Source organism: Belonocnema kinseyi, chromosome 7 (assembly GCF_010883055.1).
Source record: "Belonocnema kinseyi isolate 2016_QV_RU_SX_M_011 chromosome 7, B_treatae_v1, whole genome shotgun sequence".
NCBI lineage: Eukaryota > Metazoa > Arthropoda > Insecta > Hymenoptera > Cynipidae > Belonocnema > Belonocnema kinseyi.
This window is the reverse complement of record NC_046663.1, coordinates 80,145,236-80,166,650: the sequence shown is the minus strand read 5'-3', so window position 1 is coordinate 80,166,650 and position 21,415 is coordinate 80,145,236. Positions and strand designations below refer to the sequence as shown.

The following is a 21,415-nucleotide window of genomic DNA, read 5'->3' as shown; positions in this document are numbered from 1 at the left end:
GCAGCACCTCGATAGGGCAGAAAATGTGATGTCCTATATATATATATATATAATTCCCCACTCCGACGCCCCGTACCGCATCTACGTTTATAATATCTTTGGTTGTGTTGCGTTAAGCAAAATTTCGTTAGGTTCTGTTAAGTTAAATTCATTTGTAGGTTAAGATTGAGTTAACCTATTAAATATAGCACACATTTAAGACTGAGAACCGTACGCTTACATAGCTACACGTGTGGTTGAATTTCATTCGGCTAGGTTAGGTTAGTTCAGGTTTTGTTAGGTTAGAATAGGTTAAACCTCTATGTAGGTTAAGCCGAAGCTGAATGAAACGGTACCGCAAACACAACGGGACAACACAATGAGTTTAATTGCGTTACGTGAAGTTAAGTTAGGTTAGGTTAGGTTTTTTTAGATTAGGATAGGTTTGACCTCTTTGCAGGTTAAGCCCAAGCTGATTCAAAAGGTACCGCAAACACAACAGGACAACACAATCAGTTTAATTGTGTTTCGTGAGGTTAGGTTAGGCTAGGTTAGATTTATTTCTAGGTTAGGCTCGAGTTGACCCATTCGATGTAGCACACATTTGCTACTGGGAAAATATGCTTCCAGAGCTTTACGTGTAGTTCAATAAATTTCTGTTTATTCAGATTAGGTGAGGTCAGGTTCTGTTGGGTAAAGTTATGTTAAATAAGTCGATATCAGGCAAGGGTTGATCCTTCATAGTTGTCGACATGTTTTTGAAGTGAAAATTTGCATCACTGCCATTATTTTGAAATTTATTTGCCTCAGTGCATGATTTTTCGTCATTTTTTGAGGTAATGGCTCAACCATGACGTGATGGGTGATTTTTGACACCGAATATGAATTCAGCGCCCCAAAATCCATAGGAATACATGTGTCTTGTTACCAGATCCGCACACTTTTTTTTGTGTGGCTGTGTAATTAGACAAAAGCTGTATCTCAAAGATACCCATAGATGGAACCAAAATTAAAATAGTATCATACAGAGGAAACCATCTAATTGGTTACCCATTATTATCAAAATATTAAACCTATTAGCTTGGATTTATTTATTTTTGGTAGGATATTGAACTCTTCAGTACAAAATACACGGATTTTAATTTCTACATTTTAAAGGTTACACCATTTTTAAAGTGAGATTTTAAAGGGATAGATTTTTTGTGAATCGAGGGTCAATAATCATATTTCTAGAGTCCCGAAGATGCTTAAACGATGCATAACTCATTTTTTTCTTCACAAAATGGATTTATCATGTTTTGTTCGCTTGCTCCTCACATTAAAAGTTAAAGATGATTTTTGAAATGTTTCAAAGGACAGGTCGTCATTGAAATCTAAAACATTTGGATAAGGCTGGCGACTTGCTGCGCCACAGTCGCTATAAACTAAACATTGACGAACATGGGGCCAACGAGGAGCCTTAGGTCTTCAGGGGAAGTGAAACAGTCAGTGTTGCGTCTCTTACATTTTTTCTATTCAAAAATATTTTCGTCGGATATTATTCCAGCGTATTTTCATTCCTCAAAATTATATAAAATATGTTTTATTTAAAAAAGATCTGGATTTATTTGTCCTTACATTCATCTTTTTTTTTAAATCCCTTTCTTTAATCGTTTTTCTAAATCGTTTTTGATTCTCGTATGAACTGAAATCTTTCATAGACAATCACATGTAATAAAAAATAATAAAATCTGGGTGAAATAATGGCACTTGTGTCAACGCGTCTCCTATATACCCACCCTTTTTCGAAGTCACGAAGTTATACGATTAGCAAGGCGCCAATAAACCATATTCTAAGTACGATTTATCGCATCAGCTCCACAGGGATCACAGCGTAAAAAGAGCGCAAAAAAGGGGGAAAATACGTGAAAGATTCAAAAATAATTTATAAATTCCGAAAACAAGAAACGATCATTTTATAAAAAATGTTATAGTTTATAAATTAATATTAAATGATTTTTTTCATGATTTATGCCATTAAAGAATTAATTTTTTTAGTTTGCATATACTTAGGTCGTTAAAAATAAATTGACAGGACATAAAAAGCCCGAGAAACATCAAACGTGTTAAATAAACCATTTTATATGTTTTAAATCGTTCTCATCAATAAGATTTCCTCTTCTAAAAATGTCTTCTTTAACAATTAAATGTTCATACTTTTGAGCGTATAAGTAAATATTTCTATCCAAGATATGTTAGTTCATTATTAATATAATTATTAATACTTTGAATGTGAATTGAAAACAATGCTCTTCAACGTTCTTGAACTCAAATTAGAAATAGTTTAAGTTTGAACAAAGCGTGTGTTCACGTCGCCGGATTTTTATTTTATAATATTAAAAAAATAATTTATTTAAAAATCTATAAGAGAAATCTTTTAAATATAAAGAGTTCTAACATTTTTTGAAGCAAAATCTTCTGAAATTTTTTGGAATCCTTCAAGATAACTTAAAATCTCTCAAATCATTTGAAATTTGTCGAATTAGCTTGGTGGCTGATCACAAATAAGGTTACAACACACACATATGCCATGTCAGTTTATTCTGTATTTTTTTCAATTTCGAGACGTATTTTGCAAAATTTAGGGTCACCATCATCAAGACGTGGCCCTTCGAAAACGTTATTGGGTTCCAGAGTTATTCTACGATGTCAGAACTGTGAATAGAAAAATAAATTTGCGAGCGGAATCTCACCGTTCAAATGCTTTCGTCTGCTACCCACTAATTTATGTCTTTCGAAATATTAATATTTGTCGTGAAAATAATGATTTTCTTGATTAAAGGTTTGATTTTTCAACATTTTATTGATCCAAGGATCTCGCAAATCCCCGGATATTCGACAAGTTGTCTTTCTTTCGTTCTCAAATCCTTCGGAAAAAATATATTGAGTCAGTGCCGTACCCATAAAAAATTCAAAGTCGGACTTAACCAACACCCTTAAGGAAAAGTAAAAGGTTTGTTTAAATTTGGCGAAATATTTAAATTAATTAAATATTAATATAATGTATATTTAAAGAACAAGTATTTAACAAGTAGTAAAGACTGCGTTTGAATTTATCGAACATTTGAAATCTAGTTTTTGGTATTTTTTTAATTTGAAGTAGATATTTTGAGATTTTGACTCACTGGAATCTATTTCGGAAATTCATCCGAGGTAGCGCTAAAATCAATAAAATTTATTTTTGACGATTTAATTTAAACACTGATTTATAGATTACTAATTAAACAACGAGGTTAACATTGTCTAAATTTAAAAATGTTAAATAATTCCTGTTTTCAAAACATTTGGCTATTAACCTGTTTTTAATTATTAAATTAAAACGATGCACACTCGAAGATAAGACTTATATTTTACGATAAAAGTGATTTAAAAATAAAAAATATATTTTAAATTTTAAATCACCAAACTAATTATTTTTAGATAAGTGCTAATGTATATTTATGTACATTTATTTAAATGAATTTTATTTGCCTGTCGGCAATGCTTCAATTCTTTCAATTCTATAACTTCTTACATTTGTGTTCGATATGTTCAATCATAAAATGTCACTAAAATTAGGTGAAAATCTCTTGTAATTCTTGTTTAAATTTTGGTTTAATCGAACAATAAATTTTATAATTTGTCTAAAATAATGACAATCGTTATTCAAGTTTAAACTAAAGAATCTTCAACGTGAAAAGTCAGACCATCGCACTTTATTACAGAGAATTTCAACAATATTTAATTTATATATATTCAACGAAAAAATATTTTAACTTTAAAGTTTTATTTAAATCCTGAATATTTCAGCTTGAAATTAGTCAAATTTAAAAAAAGTTAAATTCATTATACTAGACAATTATGTAAGTTAAATTCAATCTAATAGATAATTATGTATGTTAAAAAAAAGCTTTCACTTCTCGCGGTAACATATTCTAATTTTAAATAAAATAATTTTTTAGATGTTAAACGAACAATTTTATTTTAAAATATAGTATATATAAAAAGAAAAGAGAAACAGGGGAATGGGGGAACTCAGGGGAATAGGGGAAAGACTGTGAACCCTCACAAAAAAAAAACTTAAGTTAAATTTTGTTGCATGTCAAATTTTCCGCTGTTAAAGTTTACATGCTATTTGGCGAAAGTTTATCCCAGGTTAGAAGAATAATTTTGATATTGTCTACTGCGTCATGCTGAATTGAGCAAATTTCAGTAAAACATGTAGAATAAGCAATAGAAAAAAGAAAAAGAATTGTTATTACTGATATAGTATCTCCTCCGAAACAAATTACACTATTGTAGACGAATTAGAACTTATTTAATACCATTTGGCAAAAAGCGCAAAAACAACTGACAAATGGGAATCCCCATTTCTCTCCAATTTAATGAAGTTAAACGACGATAGATAGCGCCAGCATCGCGATTCTCGCTACATCTCGAGTAAAAATTGAGCGATTATAAGGTGAAAGATTATCCTGGCAAGGTTAAAAATAGGAAATTATCTTCGATTAATGTAAAGTTTGCTGTGTTGATTCTAATAATAATCATGATCGTATTTATAGACGTGTCCAGTAAAAATAAATTCATCTCACAAAACCCTGTCCATGGAACCCATAAACAATAATATGAATTTTCTATATTTTAACATTCGCGAAAACAATGAAGAGCCCCATAGTCGGATTTTCCAGACAAATAAGTTTTCATCTCATTATTGTATCGAGAGCAGAAATTATTTTTAAACACCCGGAGGTATAAAGAATTCTCATGAGCAGGCAGATTACACGAGCGAATTAGCAAATAATAATTTATTTAAAAGTAAATCGGTCCACTGCATAGCTCTTTGCACTTCAGTTCGATGTCCCAGTTTCAAAATTTGCAATTCAATAGTTTCACTGGGTGTATAATTTAATTAGCATCGTTTTCAAAGTGAGGCCTAGCCGCTCAGTCCCCACAGGACACAATATAGGGACCGAATGGTACTTTTTGTCACGCTCATAAGATACTTTTAGAGGTAAACCAGAAGAATTCGATAAAAATCCTCAAAATTTAGGGTACATTAAAAAAATCCAAACGAATTAAAAACAATTTAAAAATATGAAAGAACTTGATTGAAGTCAGTAACTTTAAAATGATCTTAGAAACATTCGAGGGAATTCAAAAGAATTTGCTGAACCGCCTAAGAATTCAAGGTGAGGTTAATATACGTCAGGATTAATTAAATAAAAACTTTAAATTTTTTTTTAAATCCATTGAATTAAATATATTTGGGAGCATTTAGAAAAATTTAAGTTATTTAGAAAAATCTTAAAAGAATTAGTCATAATTAATCATATTTAAAAAAAATAAAGATCAAGAAAAACAAAAATATATTCAATTTAAAAATATACAAAGAAACTCATTGAACTAAGAAGAATTGCGTTAATTGAGAAGCATTTAGGATACATTAATATGCATTCAGAGCGAATTCAAAGTAAATTGCAAAAATCTTTCGATATCTTTGAAACCCTACGAAATCCCTGACTTTTTGTGAATAAATTCTCTAGAATCCATTAAAATATTAAAATCCACTGAAATATCACAAAATCCCTTAAAAACCTTGCAAAATCCTTGAAATCGTTTAAATCTTTTGAAAATACTCTAAAATATTTCCAAGTGTTTGAAATTCTTTCAAACTATCGAAATAATTTTAAAATTCTGGGAATCTTTTAAGCTTTCCTAAAATATTTAAAAACCTGTGATACCTTTTGAGTTCCTTTGAGACATTTTAAAGCTCGTGAAAATACCAAGAAATATTTTAAAATACTCTGAAATATTTTAAATCCTTTAAAATCTCATAGTAAATTACTGAAATGAATTAAAAACTTATTTGTAATCTTTTTCATAACCCAAAATATTTTAAATCCCTTGAAATTTTTTTAAATCCTTTAAAATTTGTTAAAGCTCTTAGCGTTTTAAAAGGTATTTGAAAAAATACCTTTAAAGATTTCAAATCTTTTAATGATTTTTTCAATTGATTCTCAGGATCAATTAAAAAAAACTTTAAAAAATTAAAAAATCCATTAAATTAATCGAATTTATAAGGATTCGAGTAAATTAAAATATCTGTAAATAATTTTTAAAAAATTTGTTTAATCAAGACAAAATAATGAGAATAAACGGTGAATTCCAAAAACTAATTTCAATTCTTTTGAAATCTTTGAAACCCTATGAAATACCTCACTTCTCTTACATAAATTCTTTACAATTCAGTATAAAATATTATTAAGTCCGATGAAATTCTATAGAATCTGGTGATATTTCTTGAAATCCTGAAAAATTGATTAAAATACATGGAGATCATTAAAGGCCCGTTAAAAGTTAAAATCATGGAAATACTCGGAAACCTTATAGAATCCCGTAAAATCGTTTAAAATATCTTAAAACCTTATAGGTCCTATAAAATTGTTTCATATCTTTCGAAATTCTAGAAAATTCTTTATCCTAAAATATTTAAAACGCTTTGAAATCCCTTCAAATCAATGAAATTAAAAAATAATTCCTTGGAATCTTTCGAATTTTCCTAAAATATTTCAAATTAAAAGCTCTTTCAAATGCCTTCGAAGTTGTAAAAATACCCTAAAATCTTTAAAATCCCTTTAAATTATTATGACCAATGTGATTTTTTAATTTTAAAAAGTGATTCTAGGAAAAAAGTGACTAATAGTGATATCTGGCAGCCCTAAATTATTATTTAGTTACTTCTTACAGAAATTTCCTGATTTTGTCTATTTTTTCTCGAATCCCTGACATAGGGACTAAATCTTGAAATATGGTACTATAGGGCCTATAGTACCATATTTCAAGATTTGGTCCCTATGTCAAGGACTTGAGAAAAACAGCGAAAATCAGGGAATTTCTGTAAGAAATAACTGTATAGGGCATAGGGGCTTGAACTGAATATAGAGTACAATAGGGAACATAGGGTACAATAGGGACCGGTCCATGAAGCCTGTAATAGTGAAGGATTTTCTCTTATACGAATAAAAGAAATTCTGTGTATTTCTTCCAAATGGAAGACGAGAAATATTTGAATTCTGATTCCTACCTATACTGTTGAAATGCCTATTATCTGATAAACTATGTACATGTGGAATAGGCACTTACCTGAATGGAAGGACACCGTCAAGAGCCTGGGAAACTGTTGGAGGAGATGCGAGGGCGAAACCACGTCCTAGGAGGGCCGAATGAACGGAGAAAATCCTCTTTGCCGTTTCCTGTGCTGCTTCCAAGTCCTCTTCGATTTCGTCAGCTGCAAATAATAGAGGATTTTCAAAATCACAGACAAATTCTGATCGAATTTAGAAATAAAAAATAATAGGTAACACAGGCAAAGGAATCGATCCACATTTGGTCAATTTCTGGAGAGAAAAAACATTCTATAAAATCTATTTTTCAGTTTATTGAAAAACTGACAGTTGTATTTCTAGATTATTAGTTGCTAAATGTAGACGAAAAAAAGTATTATTGAAAAAACTTAAGCAGTTGCGAGTAAGTTAACGAGGAAGCTTTTATTTTGAGGCTGAGGATGCGCGTTTTTCTACTTTAGACGGTAATTAAAAATCTATTTCTCAATTTAAAAACAAAACTAAGCATTTTTTCTGAATTATTAGTTGATCAATGGCTAAGAAAAAAGTTTCATTTAAAAAATCAAGCACTTTTACACGTGATAGAAATACTTCGCTTTTAGAATCGGATTCAACGACCCAAAAATCTACGAAAAACAAGTAATTTTAGTCACGGTACAATCAATAAATTGTGGTTTTGGGGTTCCTTGGAATAATTGAAAAAACGAAATATAAAAAATTCCACTGATGAGGATGTGTATTTGAAGTATTTAAAATTGTTTACATAATAATATAATTTTCAACCAAATGTGGATTGATTCGATTTATTGTGCTACCCGTGAAATGTTGAAAACAAAATTGATTAGAGGATATTTATTTAACTTTGTATTAACTATTTTAAATAATTTAAAATCATGCATGCTTGACAAAGGGGAATTCACTCGTGTATCACTCCGTACACTTCACGCGTAATTGCATGTAATAATGCGCAATGATGCGTACTAATGCGTAATAGTGTGTAATTAACGATTAATTCATTAATTTTGTATGCAACAATATATAAAAAAAAATCTGCCAGCTTCGCGGGCACATTCTCATCGGGCGCTAAACGCGCAGCTCGCTTCGCTCGCAAGTTTGAGCGCGCCTACGGCGCGCGACTGTTGGTTCTCGCGTTTCGCGTTCGATAATGTATTTACCTCGCGCTACGCGCTCGATCTATGTGCATAGACTTCTTAAAACTGAAGGTGAAAACATCAACAACAGTAATTTGGTGATTGTGAATTCTCTTTTGTTAAAGCTCCTACGGCTTAATCTAACACATTCTCATCACGTATGTCGCGCTTCGCACTCGAGGGTTTCTGTGAAATTTTATATCTTTCCCATAAATGTATATTATTATAATTCATAACTTACATTGGTATTAAAACAGACGTAGTTTCATTCAAATTGAAAAAGTTGTTATGATAATCTTGCAGGGCATTTAGAAATCAAACTTTTTCTTCTCTTGACTTTTTTCACATTGTCCGTTATTTGGCTTAAAATGTTCATTTTCGTGTTTTTTATGGAATTTTGTAAATGCATTAAGTTTTTATTGTAATCTTGCAGGGCTATGGAAAATTAACATTATTCTTTCCAAATACTATGAACAAGTGTACAGATAATCTTTAAATCATGAAAAAATGTGGACTAACAAATTTTCAAAATAGGCTCACAGACATACAGCCAGACACATTTGTAAAAACCTGTTTTTCGGATTCAGGAGGTCTCAAATGTGAACCTTCTGGCAAAAAATGGGGGGGGTCATATTTTACACAAATCTTATAACTTCTCTGATTAGAATGTAAAAATGATTTATTTGGCATGAATAATTCTTTGATAGTTCTGTTTTTGGTTTTAATCGTAAAAAAATAGCGGGCAGATTTTTTTTTTACTGTCAATAATATTTTCATGATTAAAGCCAAAACTATACGTATCCTATCAAAAAGTGGTTGATAACAAATTTGTAGAACTTTTTCATATGCACAATTTTGTATACTCATCTTTTACCGTATTTTGCATAGTTTGGCCGAAAAATGTAATTTTTGGATTTTTCATTATTCTGTATGCTGTCAAAATATGAATTTATGATTTTTCAAGAAAATTCAAAAAGCTGTTATGATAATCTTGTAGGGCACTCAAAAAGAAACTTTTTTCTTCTCTTCACTTTTTTTTATATCGTGCGTTATTTGGCTTAAAATGTTCATTTTCGTGTGTTTTTTGGAATTTTTTAAATGCTATAACTTTGGTAATTTTTGATTTTATGAAAAAAATCATTATGATAAATTGTGTGACCCTTTGAATAATATGATTAACCGTACAGAAAATTTTTGAATTTTGAAAAAAATGGTCTCGAAAAATATTCAAAATGTGACCATTTTTTGAAGTTTTGTCCTAAATGGCTGGCTAACGAACTTGACCTTTAGTTTAGGACACTAAATGAGTGTATTAAAGGCCAATCTAATAGATTATTTTTTTCAAAAGCTATCGTGTTCACAGACCGACAGACAGGCAGACTTACAGGGAGATAGACACATTCGTAAAAACCTGTTTTTCGGATTCAGGGGGCCTCAAAACGTGGACATTTGACAACAACGGAGGGGGGGGGGGGGGGGGGTTGGCAAATTTTACACAAATCTAATACCTTCTTTGGTGAGAATGTAAAAATATAGTGACAAAATTAGTAATTCAAAAAAATACGATTTTTTCATCTACAATATAAATTCTTAAACAATTTTGCTATTAGTCAAAATCAATGCATACATAATATACTTAAGAAACATAAATAATTAATTAAAAGTAGAAGAGAATTGCTATAAATAATTTATATAAACAAGTACTTGAATATAGTGCGAAAATGTTGAAACCACTGATTTCTTATCTGAAACTTCTTATATTTTACGAAATTCCCTGTACAATTCTCAAAATTATATTTCTTGACTGAAACACTTGAAAGCCAAAATTCCAATTTATAAAATTTCCTGTTGCAAAATATCAAAATTATTATTCTTCGAAGGAATTCGCTGTCCCAATTATACAAGTTATATTTCTTTACTGAAATTCCCTGCCCCAAAGTAAAAACTCTAATTCTTTACGGAAACTGCCTATCCCAAAGTCAAAATTATAATTCATTCGAAAATTCCCATTGAAAAAATTTCTTTTCTGAAATTTCCAGACCCAAATTAAAAATTATATTTTTTACTAAAATGCCATGTCTCAAAGTAAAAATTACAATTCTTTACTGTAATTCCATGCCTTTGACATAAAATTATATTTGTTTACTGAAATTCTATGTTGCAACTTAGAATTTAAATTATTTCGAAAATTTCCTTTTCCAAGTCTGAATAACTGTCATTCTTTATGTGAATTTTTATGTTTCTTTTACTTTTTCCCTGTCCTACTTTTAATTTGCATTTTAGTACACCCGAAGGAAAAATTACAGTCACTGAAACAAAGTCAATTTATTTGAGTGTTTTATTGATTATAAAAACCCTCCAGAGTTCGAAAATATCTCTTTACGCCGACCCAGATAAATATCTATTTCTTTAATACACATATTTGTATTCTACAAATTTGTTGTATTTACATTTTTATTTTTTAAACGCATCACTTTTTTAGCAAATTTTTGTCAACGAAAAAAATCTATGAGTCATGCAGAATTTTATAAACTTCAACTTTAGTTCATTGAAAACTTCCTAACTCTTTCAGATATTCTTGATATTCCCTGACTTTCTCAGACTTTCCCTTACCATTTTTAAATTCCCTGACTTCCAGAATTTCCTGATCTGTACCAACCCTGATTTATCAATCTGCATCTTGAGAACGAAGCCAAGCGATTTTATACTTTTTGCTAGAAAATTTATAAAAAATACAATGATTCAAGAATGAAGAAAGTTTCGTTTTCTGCTCCGTTTATGTAACATAAACGAATTCCGGTTTCAAAAATTAAAATCCCGTACATTTCCCGTACATTTCCCGCAATAATAAATTACCCATAGAATTCCCACCTTTCACATTTTTCCCACACGCTGGACACTAGGGTGGTACAAACATGCATGGCAAAATTTGTTTGCATGCTAGAGGGCAATGATCCCCCCTCTCCATTTTATTTCAAATTCGAAAAAAGAAATTCCCTAATTTTTTATTTATTTTTTTTTAACAGGTACCCGACTTTTGACTTGAAGTTTCCCATGTAAAATGCATGGGGAAAATCACTTCTTTGAGTTTTTAGAATAATTTTTTAGGGTTTAAAAAAATGTGACGGGAAAGCGTGAGGCCTGTAGAGAATTATCCAACGAAGAATTTCATGTATCAGACATATGGGTTTGACATCCCTAACACACCCCCATGTGTACCTGAAAACTACCCTTAAAACAAAAAATCTCAATTCTTCATAAAATCGACCTTTTGAACAATGTATTCTCGTCTTTTTTTTACTTAAAATTATTAATATTGGTCTAGTGAAATATGTATTATAATTGTTTAATTAATTTTTAATTATTTAAACAAATGGAATTTGTTTAAATAATTTTTTTCGGAAATTCGTTTCTCCCCCTGAAAATTATAACTATTAGTCTAGAGTAATATCTATTAACATTGGTTCATTAATTTTTTATTGTTTACACAAATGGAACTTGTTTAAACAATTTTTTTCGCAAATTCTTTTTTCCCCAAGAAATTATTACTATTGGTCTAGTGGAATATTTGTTAACATTAGTTCATTAATTTTCTATCGTTGAAATAAATGGAAATTCTTTCAATAAATTTTTATATTGAAAATTATTAATATCTCTTTAGTGGAATATTTATCAACATTGTTTAATTCATTTCATTACTTTGAATTTTTTTTAAATAAAAATTATTACTTAAATATTACTGATAAATATTCCACTAGACCCACAGTAATAATTTTTAGTTAAAAAAAATCGAAACGAAATGATTTAAACAAACTGAATTTGTTTAAGTAATTGAAAATTAATCAACTAATGTTAATAAATATTTCACTAGACTAATAGTAACAATTTTAAGTGGAAATTTTTTTAATTATTTAAACAAATTACGTTTGTTTAAATAATAATTAATTAATTAACCAACGATAATAAATATTCCACTAGACCAATATTAATATTTTTATGTAAAAAAAAGACTAGAATACAGTGCTCAAAATGTTGATTTCATGAAGAATTGACACTTTTGGTTTTAAGGGTAGTTTTCAAGTACTCTTGGGGTGTTTTCGGGGTGTCAAACCCATATATCTGATACATGAAATTCTCCGCTGGATAATTCTCTACAGGCCTCCATACTTTCCCGTCACATTTTTTCAAAGCCTAAAAAGATTTCTAAAAACTCAAAAAAGTGATTTTTCCCCATGCATTTTACATGGAAAACTTCAAGTCAAAACCGATACCTGTTAAAATAAAAAAATAAATAAAGAAATATGGAATTTATTTTTTCGGATTTGGAATGAAATGAGGGGATCATTGCCCTCTACAAAATAAAGCGTTTTTTAGCTACTCTACTGGACACCCTGTATCATTAACCGAGGTACTTAAAAACAAATAATTTGATGATTTTAAATTTAAAAATATTGTTATCTATAAAAACACTTTCGTCATAAGATAAAAAAGTCTCATCTTTAAATTTTCCCAAATTTGATTTAATGGCTTAAAATAACTTATTAGCTAACTTTTTTGGGAACAGGAATTATTCAACTTTTTAAAAGTGAGTACCGTGTTTGAACGCTCAACAGCAGGCTTTTCTTCTTGGTTAAAGTTGCAGTAAGTTTTAAAAACAATGTTTTTAGTCTCGTTACCAAATTAGTCATTCATAACCCAGTATTAAAATTTAAGCGCGAAGATTAAACTTTATTGATTTTAGAGCTACCATGGACCAATTTCCGGAATAGAATCCAGTGACTCAAAATCTTTGTTCATACACTTCCGTCACTTCTACTAATAAACTAAAAAAAATAAACTCACAATATAATGAAATAATAAACTCATATATATCGCGTTTACTGAAAGTTAAAGTTTATTTACAATAAAATATAGAAATAAGAAATAAAAGAATAATAAAATAATCAATTCTTATATATCGCATGTACTGAAGTTTTAGCTTGATTTACAGTGAAATTAAAAAAAAAAACAACATTTGTTACAGAGGAAAAGAAATTTCTAACTAAATTTTTCAGTTAAGATCCCTTTTCCACAATGCGTATTCTAGTGTATTGTGTTTTTGGGATATTAAGCATAGTTTTCCGTAGTCTTTATTACTAAATGATTTCGTTATATTTCATTTTGACTTGAAACTCGAGATTTGAAAACTAATATAACCCATAAGTTATATTGAAACCTGTAGTGCCAGTCGACATTTTAAAGATTACGTATATCCGTTTCCGCCAATCCTCATGCTTTGTAGTCAACTGTAAGATTAATTAGAGATGACTAATATACTTTTTGTAGCAGAATTCAGTGTATGACATATCCATAAATTACGTTACCCTATAAAACACTTTAAATTCCTAAGATTCAAAGCCGAAATATATCGCATTATTAACAAAAAAATGGAATTTTCAATAAAAAAAGATTTTCTATCCGAACAAATGAATTTTCAACACCAAAAGACGAATGTAAAAAAATTTTTCCAACCAAACAATTGCATTAACAACTAAACGGGCGAACCCTCCAGTAAAACAGACGAGTTTTCTAAAAAATAATAAAAGATTTAACCAAATAGTACAATTTTCAAGCCAAAAAGAAATTATTTTTCGAATACAGTTTACTTTTTAACAAAAAATATCAATTTTCAATCAATTAGGATGACTTTTCTACCATGAAAGATGAATTTTCAACAAAAAAGTAAAATTATTAATATAAAAAGTCGAATTTTTTAGAAAACAATGGATTTTTAAATGGGTAAAAATGAATTTCCGACTTATAAGAATTATCTACAAACTAGTTGAATGTTCGAGAAACAAAATTAATTTTCTACGCAAAAAGACGACTTTTCAACAAAATATATTAATTATCTGGCAAATAGTTAAATTTTTAACTATTATAATATACAAAATAAAGCTTCAAACAAAAATGTAAAAGTTCGATTTTGAATAAAATACATGAATATTATTATTTTATTTTTCAATCGAACATAAAACGAATTTTCATCATACTACTTCAATTTTTAACTAAAGAGATTATCTTTCAACTAAAAAAATGCGTTTTTAACAAAGTACTTGAATTTTGTATTAAAAAAATTACTTTTTAACAAACACTTCAATTGTAAACCAAAGAGATGAACGTTCGACTAAGAAAATTAATTTGTACACAAAGTAGTTGACTTTACGATAAAAGATTTTCTTTAACAGTATAGTTGCATTTTGAACAAAATAATTAAATTTTCAAATAAATAATAGAATTTGTAACCAAACGAGATGAATTCCGTAACAAAAATATAACAGTAGCCTTTTTAAGGAAAAAAAAAAACTTTTACACACAAATATAGTTGGATTTTCTTACTAAGGTTAAGTTCTAAATGAAATCTAAATTCGTAACGTCATTTTCACTTATATGTACACTAATGGTGATATAATAATCAAAACGTCCAAAAAATTTTAGAAGAAAAAACATTCTTTTAAGTTGGTTCCCGTATTTCAACATGTTTTAAAAACTGACAATCTTCTGTAACCATAAAAGGAATTTAAAAAGGCGTGGAGCTTTCATTTAACTTATTGTATACTTTTCCGTATATCCTATTTCGATAAAACTGGTTTTTTCAAAACCCACTTCTTCAGATTGATTTAGGCCTCCAGTCCATGCATCAGAACGACCGGATATCAGAATGGCTGGAATGAAGCGTTGACCAATCAGAAAATTTCCGCGGAAACAGTGCCTTGTTCTCGAGCCGAAATAAGCCGCAGATGAAATTTACTATAGTGCGTATCACATTTGTTGTGAATGTTTTTTTTTCAAAAGTGTTTACCACTTGAGGTTATGAAAAAAAAAAATTATGAACATAATGAGCAGTGTTGATGAATTTAGGGAACATGGTGTAAGTATCAATTTTACGTACAGCCTTACAGATTTTTTTTGCGTTTTTTATATGAAAAGTTTTATTTGAGGCTTTAATATTATGTATAACGCATACACCTGCTTATATATTTAACAATGTTTCATTTGCGAAAATTGAATAATTTATAATATTTTTCTGAATGTAAAAGAGGAAAGGAGAACAAAAAAAAAGAATTTTTTAAATTTTTTATTATACTTTGTATAGTTCGACATGAAATTATTTGCAATATATATTCGTAACATGTATACAATTAACAATTCTGATTCAAATTTTACAATAATTTTGCTGATACACTCAGAATTTATTGTATTTTAAATACTTTTATGCTTAATTTTTCGTCAATAAGCTTTCCGTTCATTTTCAAAGTTGTCAAACACATGCACCGGAATGATCGCAGCCCGGAATGACCGGAAGACGAATCGCATAGCACCTTCGTCTAGACAAAAAAGATCCTTCTTGTCAAAGATGATCTGTGATTGGTGTTCCGGTCATTCCGGGTTACGGTCATCCGGTGCATGTGTTTGACAACTTTGGAAATGAACGGAACGCTTATTGGCGCGAAATTAAGTACACAAGAATTTAAAATACAATAAGTGCTAAGTATAGCTGCAAAATTATTATAAATTTTGAATCAAAATTGTTAATTGTATGCATCTTACGAATATATATTGCAAATAATTTAATGTGGAACTATACAAGATATAATTAAAAAATTTTTTTATTCTTTTTTTTATTCTTTTTTTTATTCTCCCTTCCTCTTTTACATCCAGACAAATATTATAAATTATTCAATTTTAGCAAATAAAGCATTGTTAACGATATAAGCCGGTGTATGTGTTATACATAATCTTTAAGCCTCAAAAAAATCTTTTCTTATAAAAAACGCAAAAAGAAATGTATAAGACTGTACGTAAAACTGATACTTACATCATGTTCCCTTAATTAAGCAACACTGCTCATTATGTTAATAATTTATTATTTTTTATATTCTTAAGTGTTAAACACTTTTGAAAACAAAAAACACTTACAAAAAATGTGACACGCACTATAGTAAATTTTGTCTGCGGCTAACTTCGGCTTGTGAACGAGACACTGTTTCCGCGGAAATTTTCTGATTGGTCAACGCTTCATCCCGACCATTCTGAGATCCGGTCGTTTTGGTGCATGGACTGGAGGCCTTACATGACGCTTGACGCTATTATATAATTTTATGAATTTGATAAGTACAGGTCTCATACTAACTTCAGGGATTAAAGAAATGTAAATGTGTAAAGTGTCACAAATTTGAAGGAATAGTGTCATAAAATTTTTCTAGTATTAAACATTTGTGTAGTACGAATTTAAGAGTGTCTAGTCCGAAATCAAAAAGTGTGTAATGGAAAATTAGCTTTATTTTTTAAGCATAATTCCCAGGTTTCTAACCTAATATTTTAAATGTATACAAAATAAAATACAAACTTCACTTAAAATTTTATTCAAAATAAAATTCAATAATTTTATTTAAAAGTCACACCTCTTGGTTGCAAATTCAACTACTTTGTTGAAAGTTAGTTTTTTTTATAGAAAATTTAATTATTTAGTTGCAAATACTTTCGAAAAATTGATCAGATTGGATTCTGCTTTGGCACACTTTTTTAAGGCCTAAAAAGAAAGAACAATTTCGTAAACCAGCTATTTTGGATCAAAATTCAAAAAGTGAGCGCAATTTCAAAAAATTTTAAAGCACTTTTTTTTAAGATTTAAAAATTCTATGTACGGTTATTCATAGTACTCCGAAACTCAAACAATTTGTCCTCATGACTTTTTTCTATAAAAAGAAAATTATCAGAGTTAGAGCGTCTTCAAAATCAAAAAAACAACTAAATGGAACGTTTCAAGCCAAACAATGCATGATATGAAAAAAAGTCAAGAGAAGAAAAATGTTGATTTTGGAACGCCCTAAAAGATTATCATAGCAATTTTTTTAATTTGGTCGATAAGTTAAAAATTCCAAATTTGATGGTACAAAAAATAATAAAAAATCCAAAAATTACATTTTTCGGTCAAACTATGCAAGATATGGAAAAAATAAATAAGCTAAAATTGCGCGTCCAGGAAAGACCTAAAAATTTGTAATGAATAACTTTTCGATAGGACGTGTATTTTTTTGTTTTTAGTCGTAAAAAACAACATTAAAATGAAAAAATGAAATTTTTTTGAAAAAACGACATAAGTACGAACTAAAATTAACAAACAAAAGTTGTTTGCCTAAAAAGATCTATTTTCTTTTAATCGTAAAAAATAAGATCAGAAATAAAAAAAAATTTAATTTTTGGAAAAAGGACAGAAAAGATGAAAGAGGACATAGGATCCTATATAGAACCCTATATAGGTTTCCTGTATAAGACCCTATGCAGAGTATTTTTTCTTTAATCGTAAAAAACAAGATGAAAAATAAAAAAATATTTAAAAACAAGGAAATAAGAATTAGTACGATTCAACTTTTATTCATATTATGAATTGTAATTATATAAATTGATTGAAATGATACATGTTTCAGCGCAGCTTAAAATACAATTTAAAGCAAAATACGAAACAAATATTAAAATAATCATGATAAATACAATTTGTGCTTTATTTTGCAATATTTGAATAAGCAATCCCAGGCAGAGTTACGTAAAAAATATATTATATTTGATATAAAAGTGTTATGTATAATGTAGAAAAGTTGACATTTTGGACAAAATCGAGTGCAAAGCACGAGATACGTGATGAGAATGTGTTTTTTAAAGCCGAAAGAGCTTTAACAAAAGAGAGTTCACAATCAGAAAATTACAATTGTCGGTCTGTTGAACTTTGATTTTAACATGTCTGTGCACGAATGCAGGACAAATGCAAAGACCGAACGCGAAGTGCGATAGCCATCAGTCGCATGCCGTAAGTACGCTCAAACTCTCGAGCTAAGCTCTTTTAACAAAAGAGAATTCACAATCACAAAAATACACTGGTGGATGTTTTGAGTCCTAATTTTAAAGGGTTTGCGCAAGAATGTCCGAAAATATAAAGACCGAGCGCGTAGCGTGAGGTAAATACATCATCGGGCGCGAAGCGCGAGAAACAACAATCGCGCGCCCCAGGCGCGCTCAAACTTGCGATCCGCGCGCGTGGCTTAAAGTTTTTTGTTCAAAATTCGTATTTTCAGCACGAAAATTTCTCAATTTGACAGAAGGTTGAACTATTTGTTTGAAAATTGATGTACATTCTTAAAAAATCGTCTTTTTGGTAGTAAATCAATTCTTTGCTTGCAAATGCAAATGATAGGTTGTACATTAATCTGTTTTAGTGAAAGATTCAAGTGTTTTGTTGGAAAGTTGTTTTCGCTGGGTAAATCCAACTCTTTTTCATTTTAAATTAAAATATTTTTCGGTCGGAATATCTACTATTACATTTGGTTGTTGAAAATTCATCTTTTGAGGTTGAAAACTGAATATCTTGGTTGAAAGTTCAACTACTTTCTGAAAAGATTTTGTTTTAATAGTGTTCAACGGTTTTGTACAAAACTAGTCCTTTTAGTTTGAAAATTCAACAATTGGACAGAAAATTCGACTCCTTGGTACAAAATTAAACTGTTTTGTAGAAAATGCGTTTTCTGACTTAAAATTTATTTTCCTAAGTTAAAATTTAATTACTTATTGCAAAACTAATCAATTATATTTACAAAACTTGGAGTATATGTGATGCTGGGGTATAAAGGAATCTCGTTGACTGTTGCTCAACAAGCAAAAATGACGAAATAAACAAAATCTATAATATTGCAACGTACAGTTGAAAATAAAATAGGATTCAAAATAGAACATTCTGAGAAAATTATACAGGCATGTGATTCTTATGAGCTATACTTTCAAGATTTATAAATACAACTCGGACACTCACTTGTCCTAAATATATTATAAACTATAAGACTTATTCAGATATGTTGTTTTTCAAAGGAAATAAGTCGACATGGTCGACACGTATCTTACCGATTTGCCGAAACTTTTTTTTGAAAAAGTTACGTGTGTACAGATTATAATGAAAAATTAAAAAATAAATTAGAATTTCTCGTGCTCTTTCGGAATCCGTTAGAAAATTTGAAAAAAAAGTTCAAAAGCTACAAAAAGGCGGTAATTTTTCTGAAATTATTCAAAGTCAATTTATTCAAGGTTACACTGTTTCATTCTCTAAACTTTTTACTAGATTCGTACTAATAAAAAGAGTATATTTCATGATGTTCCACTCTGGGCTCACGCCTTAGCGAGAAGAAAGAATACTTGTTCGTTTGAAATACAAAAATTCACATTTTCTGCCAAAATTAAAGAGAACAAAATTCTTTCTTTTCAAGATTTTTGCAAAAATGTTTATAAAATCCTGAAAGATTTCTATTTTTTCTTAACAATAAGATTTTGCGTAGCAATCATAAAACCAAAAAGGATTTAATTTAATAGTTGTAACAACTTTTTTGTGAAAAATAATTAAATTAGAAATAATGGAGAGTATCGAGTATTACAAAAATTTCGACTTTAAAGGAAAAAGTTCTATGTAAAAGTTGTTGAAACCGTTGATTTATGTTCTTCATAACTTTTTTTTATGATATAGGAAACTATATCATTATCTATCGATTGCAGATGTAAAAAAGGGGATTTCCATTTAAAAAAACAAAGTTGACCTTCAAAAAGCCATGAAGGTCAACTTCAAGGTCAAAATGAAGGTCACCATTGAATTCCTCGTTGACATTTACTTCAGGAATGACCTTCACTTTTTTGAAAAATATTTCACCTGAGGAAATATTCAACCGTCCCGGGACTTTATAGACACCCTGTATAAAAATTTAAAAAGTGAGGGCATTTTGAATACTTTTGAAATCATTTTTTTTTATCATTAAAAAATTCTCTGTACGGATATTCATAGTATTCAAAAAGACGAACAATCGATCCTAATGACTTTTTTCATAAAATGAAAAATTACCAGAGGTGTAGCATTTACAAAATTCCAAAAAACACAAAAATGATTCGTAATGCTTTTAAGTCAAATAATGTCTGTACGGATATTCATAGTATTCAGAAAGACGAACAATCGATCCTAATGACTTTTTTCATCAAACGAAAAATTACCAGAGGTATAGCATTTACAAAATTCCAAAAAAAACACAAAAATGATTCGTAATGCTTTTAAGTCAAATAATGTTTGTACGGATATTCATAGTATTCAGAAAGACGAACAATCGATCCTAATGACTTTTTTCATCAAACGAAAAATTACCAGAGCTATAGCATTTACAAAATTCAAAAAAAAAAACACAAAAATGATTCGTAATGCTTTTAAGTCAAATAATGCACAATATGAAAAAAAGTCAAGAGAAGACAAAATTTTGCTTTTTTAATGCCCTACAAGAATATCTTAAAAACTTTTTGAATTTTCTTGAAACATCGAAAATTCAAATTTTGACAGCATAAAAAATAATGGTTAGGGAATTACTCCGCAAGGCCTCCAGCGGATGAAACGCACAATTTTTCGTACTTTAAACTTTAAACGCGTTTTTCTCGAAACGCACTTTTTTGGGGTGGTCGCCACGATTCCAGCCGATCTAATTCAACTTTTTTTTTTAAATCTTTGTAAAAGACTTGGCTATTGTATGACCTCGATCATGATTTTCAATTAATATTTAATAACAATTTGACCCAGTAAATGTTGAGAAACGGAGAAGAAAAAAAAACGAAAAAAAAATTTTTTAATGCACCATTTCTTTATTTATCAATACTTAATAATTATTGAGGGTCATATGATAGCCACTTATGGCCTCTTTAAGAATCAATTGGGTTTTTGTGTTTCAGATGATCCGAATTCGAGATATCATGGCAACCGTTTTTTCACATGACTTCTTCAGATCGCCCATATCTCGGCCGGATGTTAATAAAAAATTACAATTTTTTTTTATGGTCTGAAGTTCCCAACGTTTACAAAAAACGAAAAATAAAATATTTGAAAAGTCAAAATGTTTTCATTGTTTATGACAGTGTAATGTGCCAAAAGTCCCATCTTAAAGTTTCAGCCCTCTAGCGTATGTGGAACCCACCCCAAATCAACCCCTATTATTATTTTTTTTTATTATTACACCATTAAGCCATTTCCCTTTCGGGGTAGGCGTGACTCACTCGGCAGGGGAAAGGAGTAGTGTGTGGATGGGATAGAGATTT

General features: G+C 29.4%; 1 protein-coding gene across 1 annotated transcript in view; it reads right to left on the bottom strand.

Annotated features, from left to right (window-relative positions):
- Nucleotides 1-21,415, bottom strand: part of LOC117176117 (E3 ubiquitin-protein ligase MYCBP2) — a 608,404-nt gene that overhangs the window by 537,562 nt on the left and 49,427 nt on the right. The window contains exon 29 of the mRNA XM_033366175.1: nt 7,141-7,285. Within this exon, the coding sequence (XP_033222066.1) occupies nt 7,141-7,285 (145 nt within the window). The remainder of the gene's footprint in view (nt 1-7,140; nt 7,286-21,415) is intronic.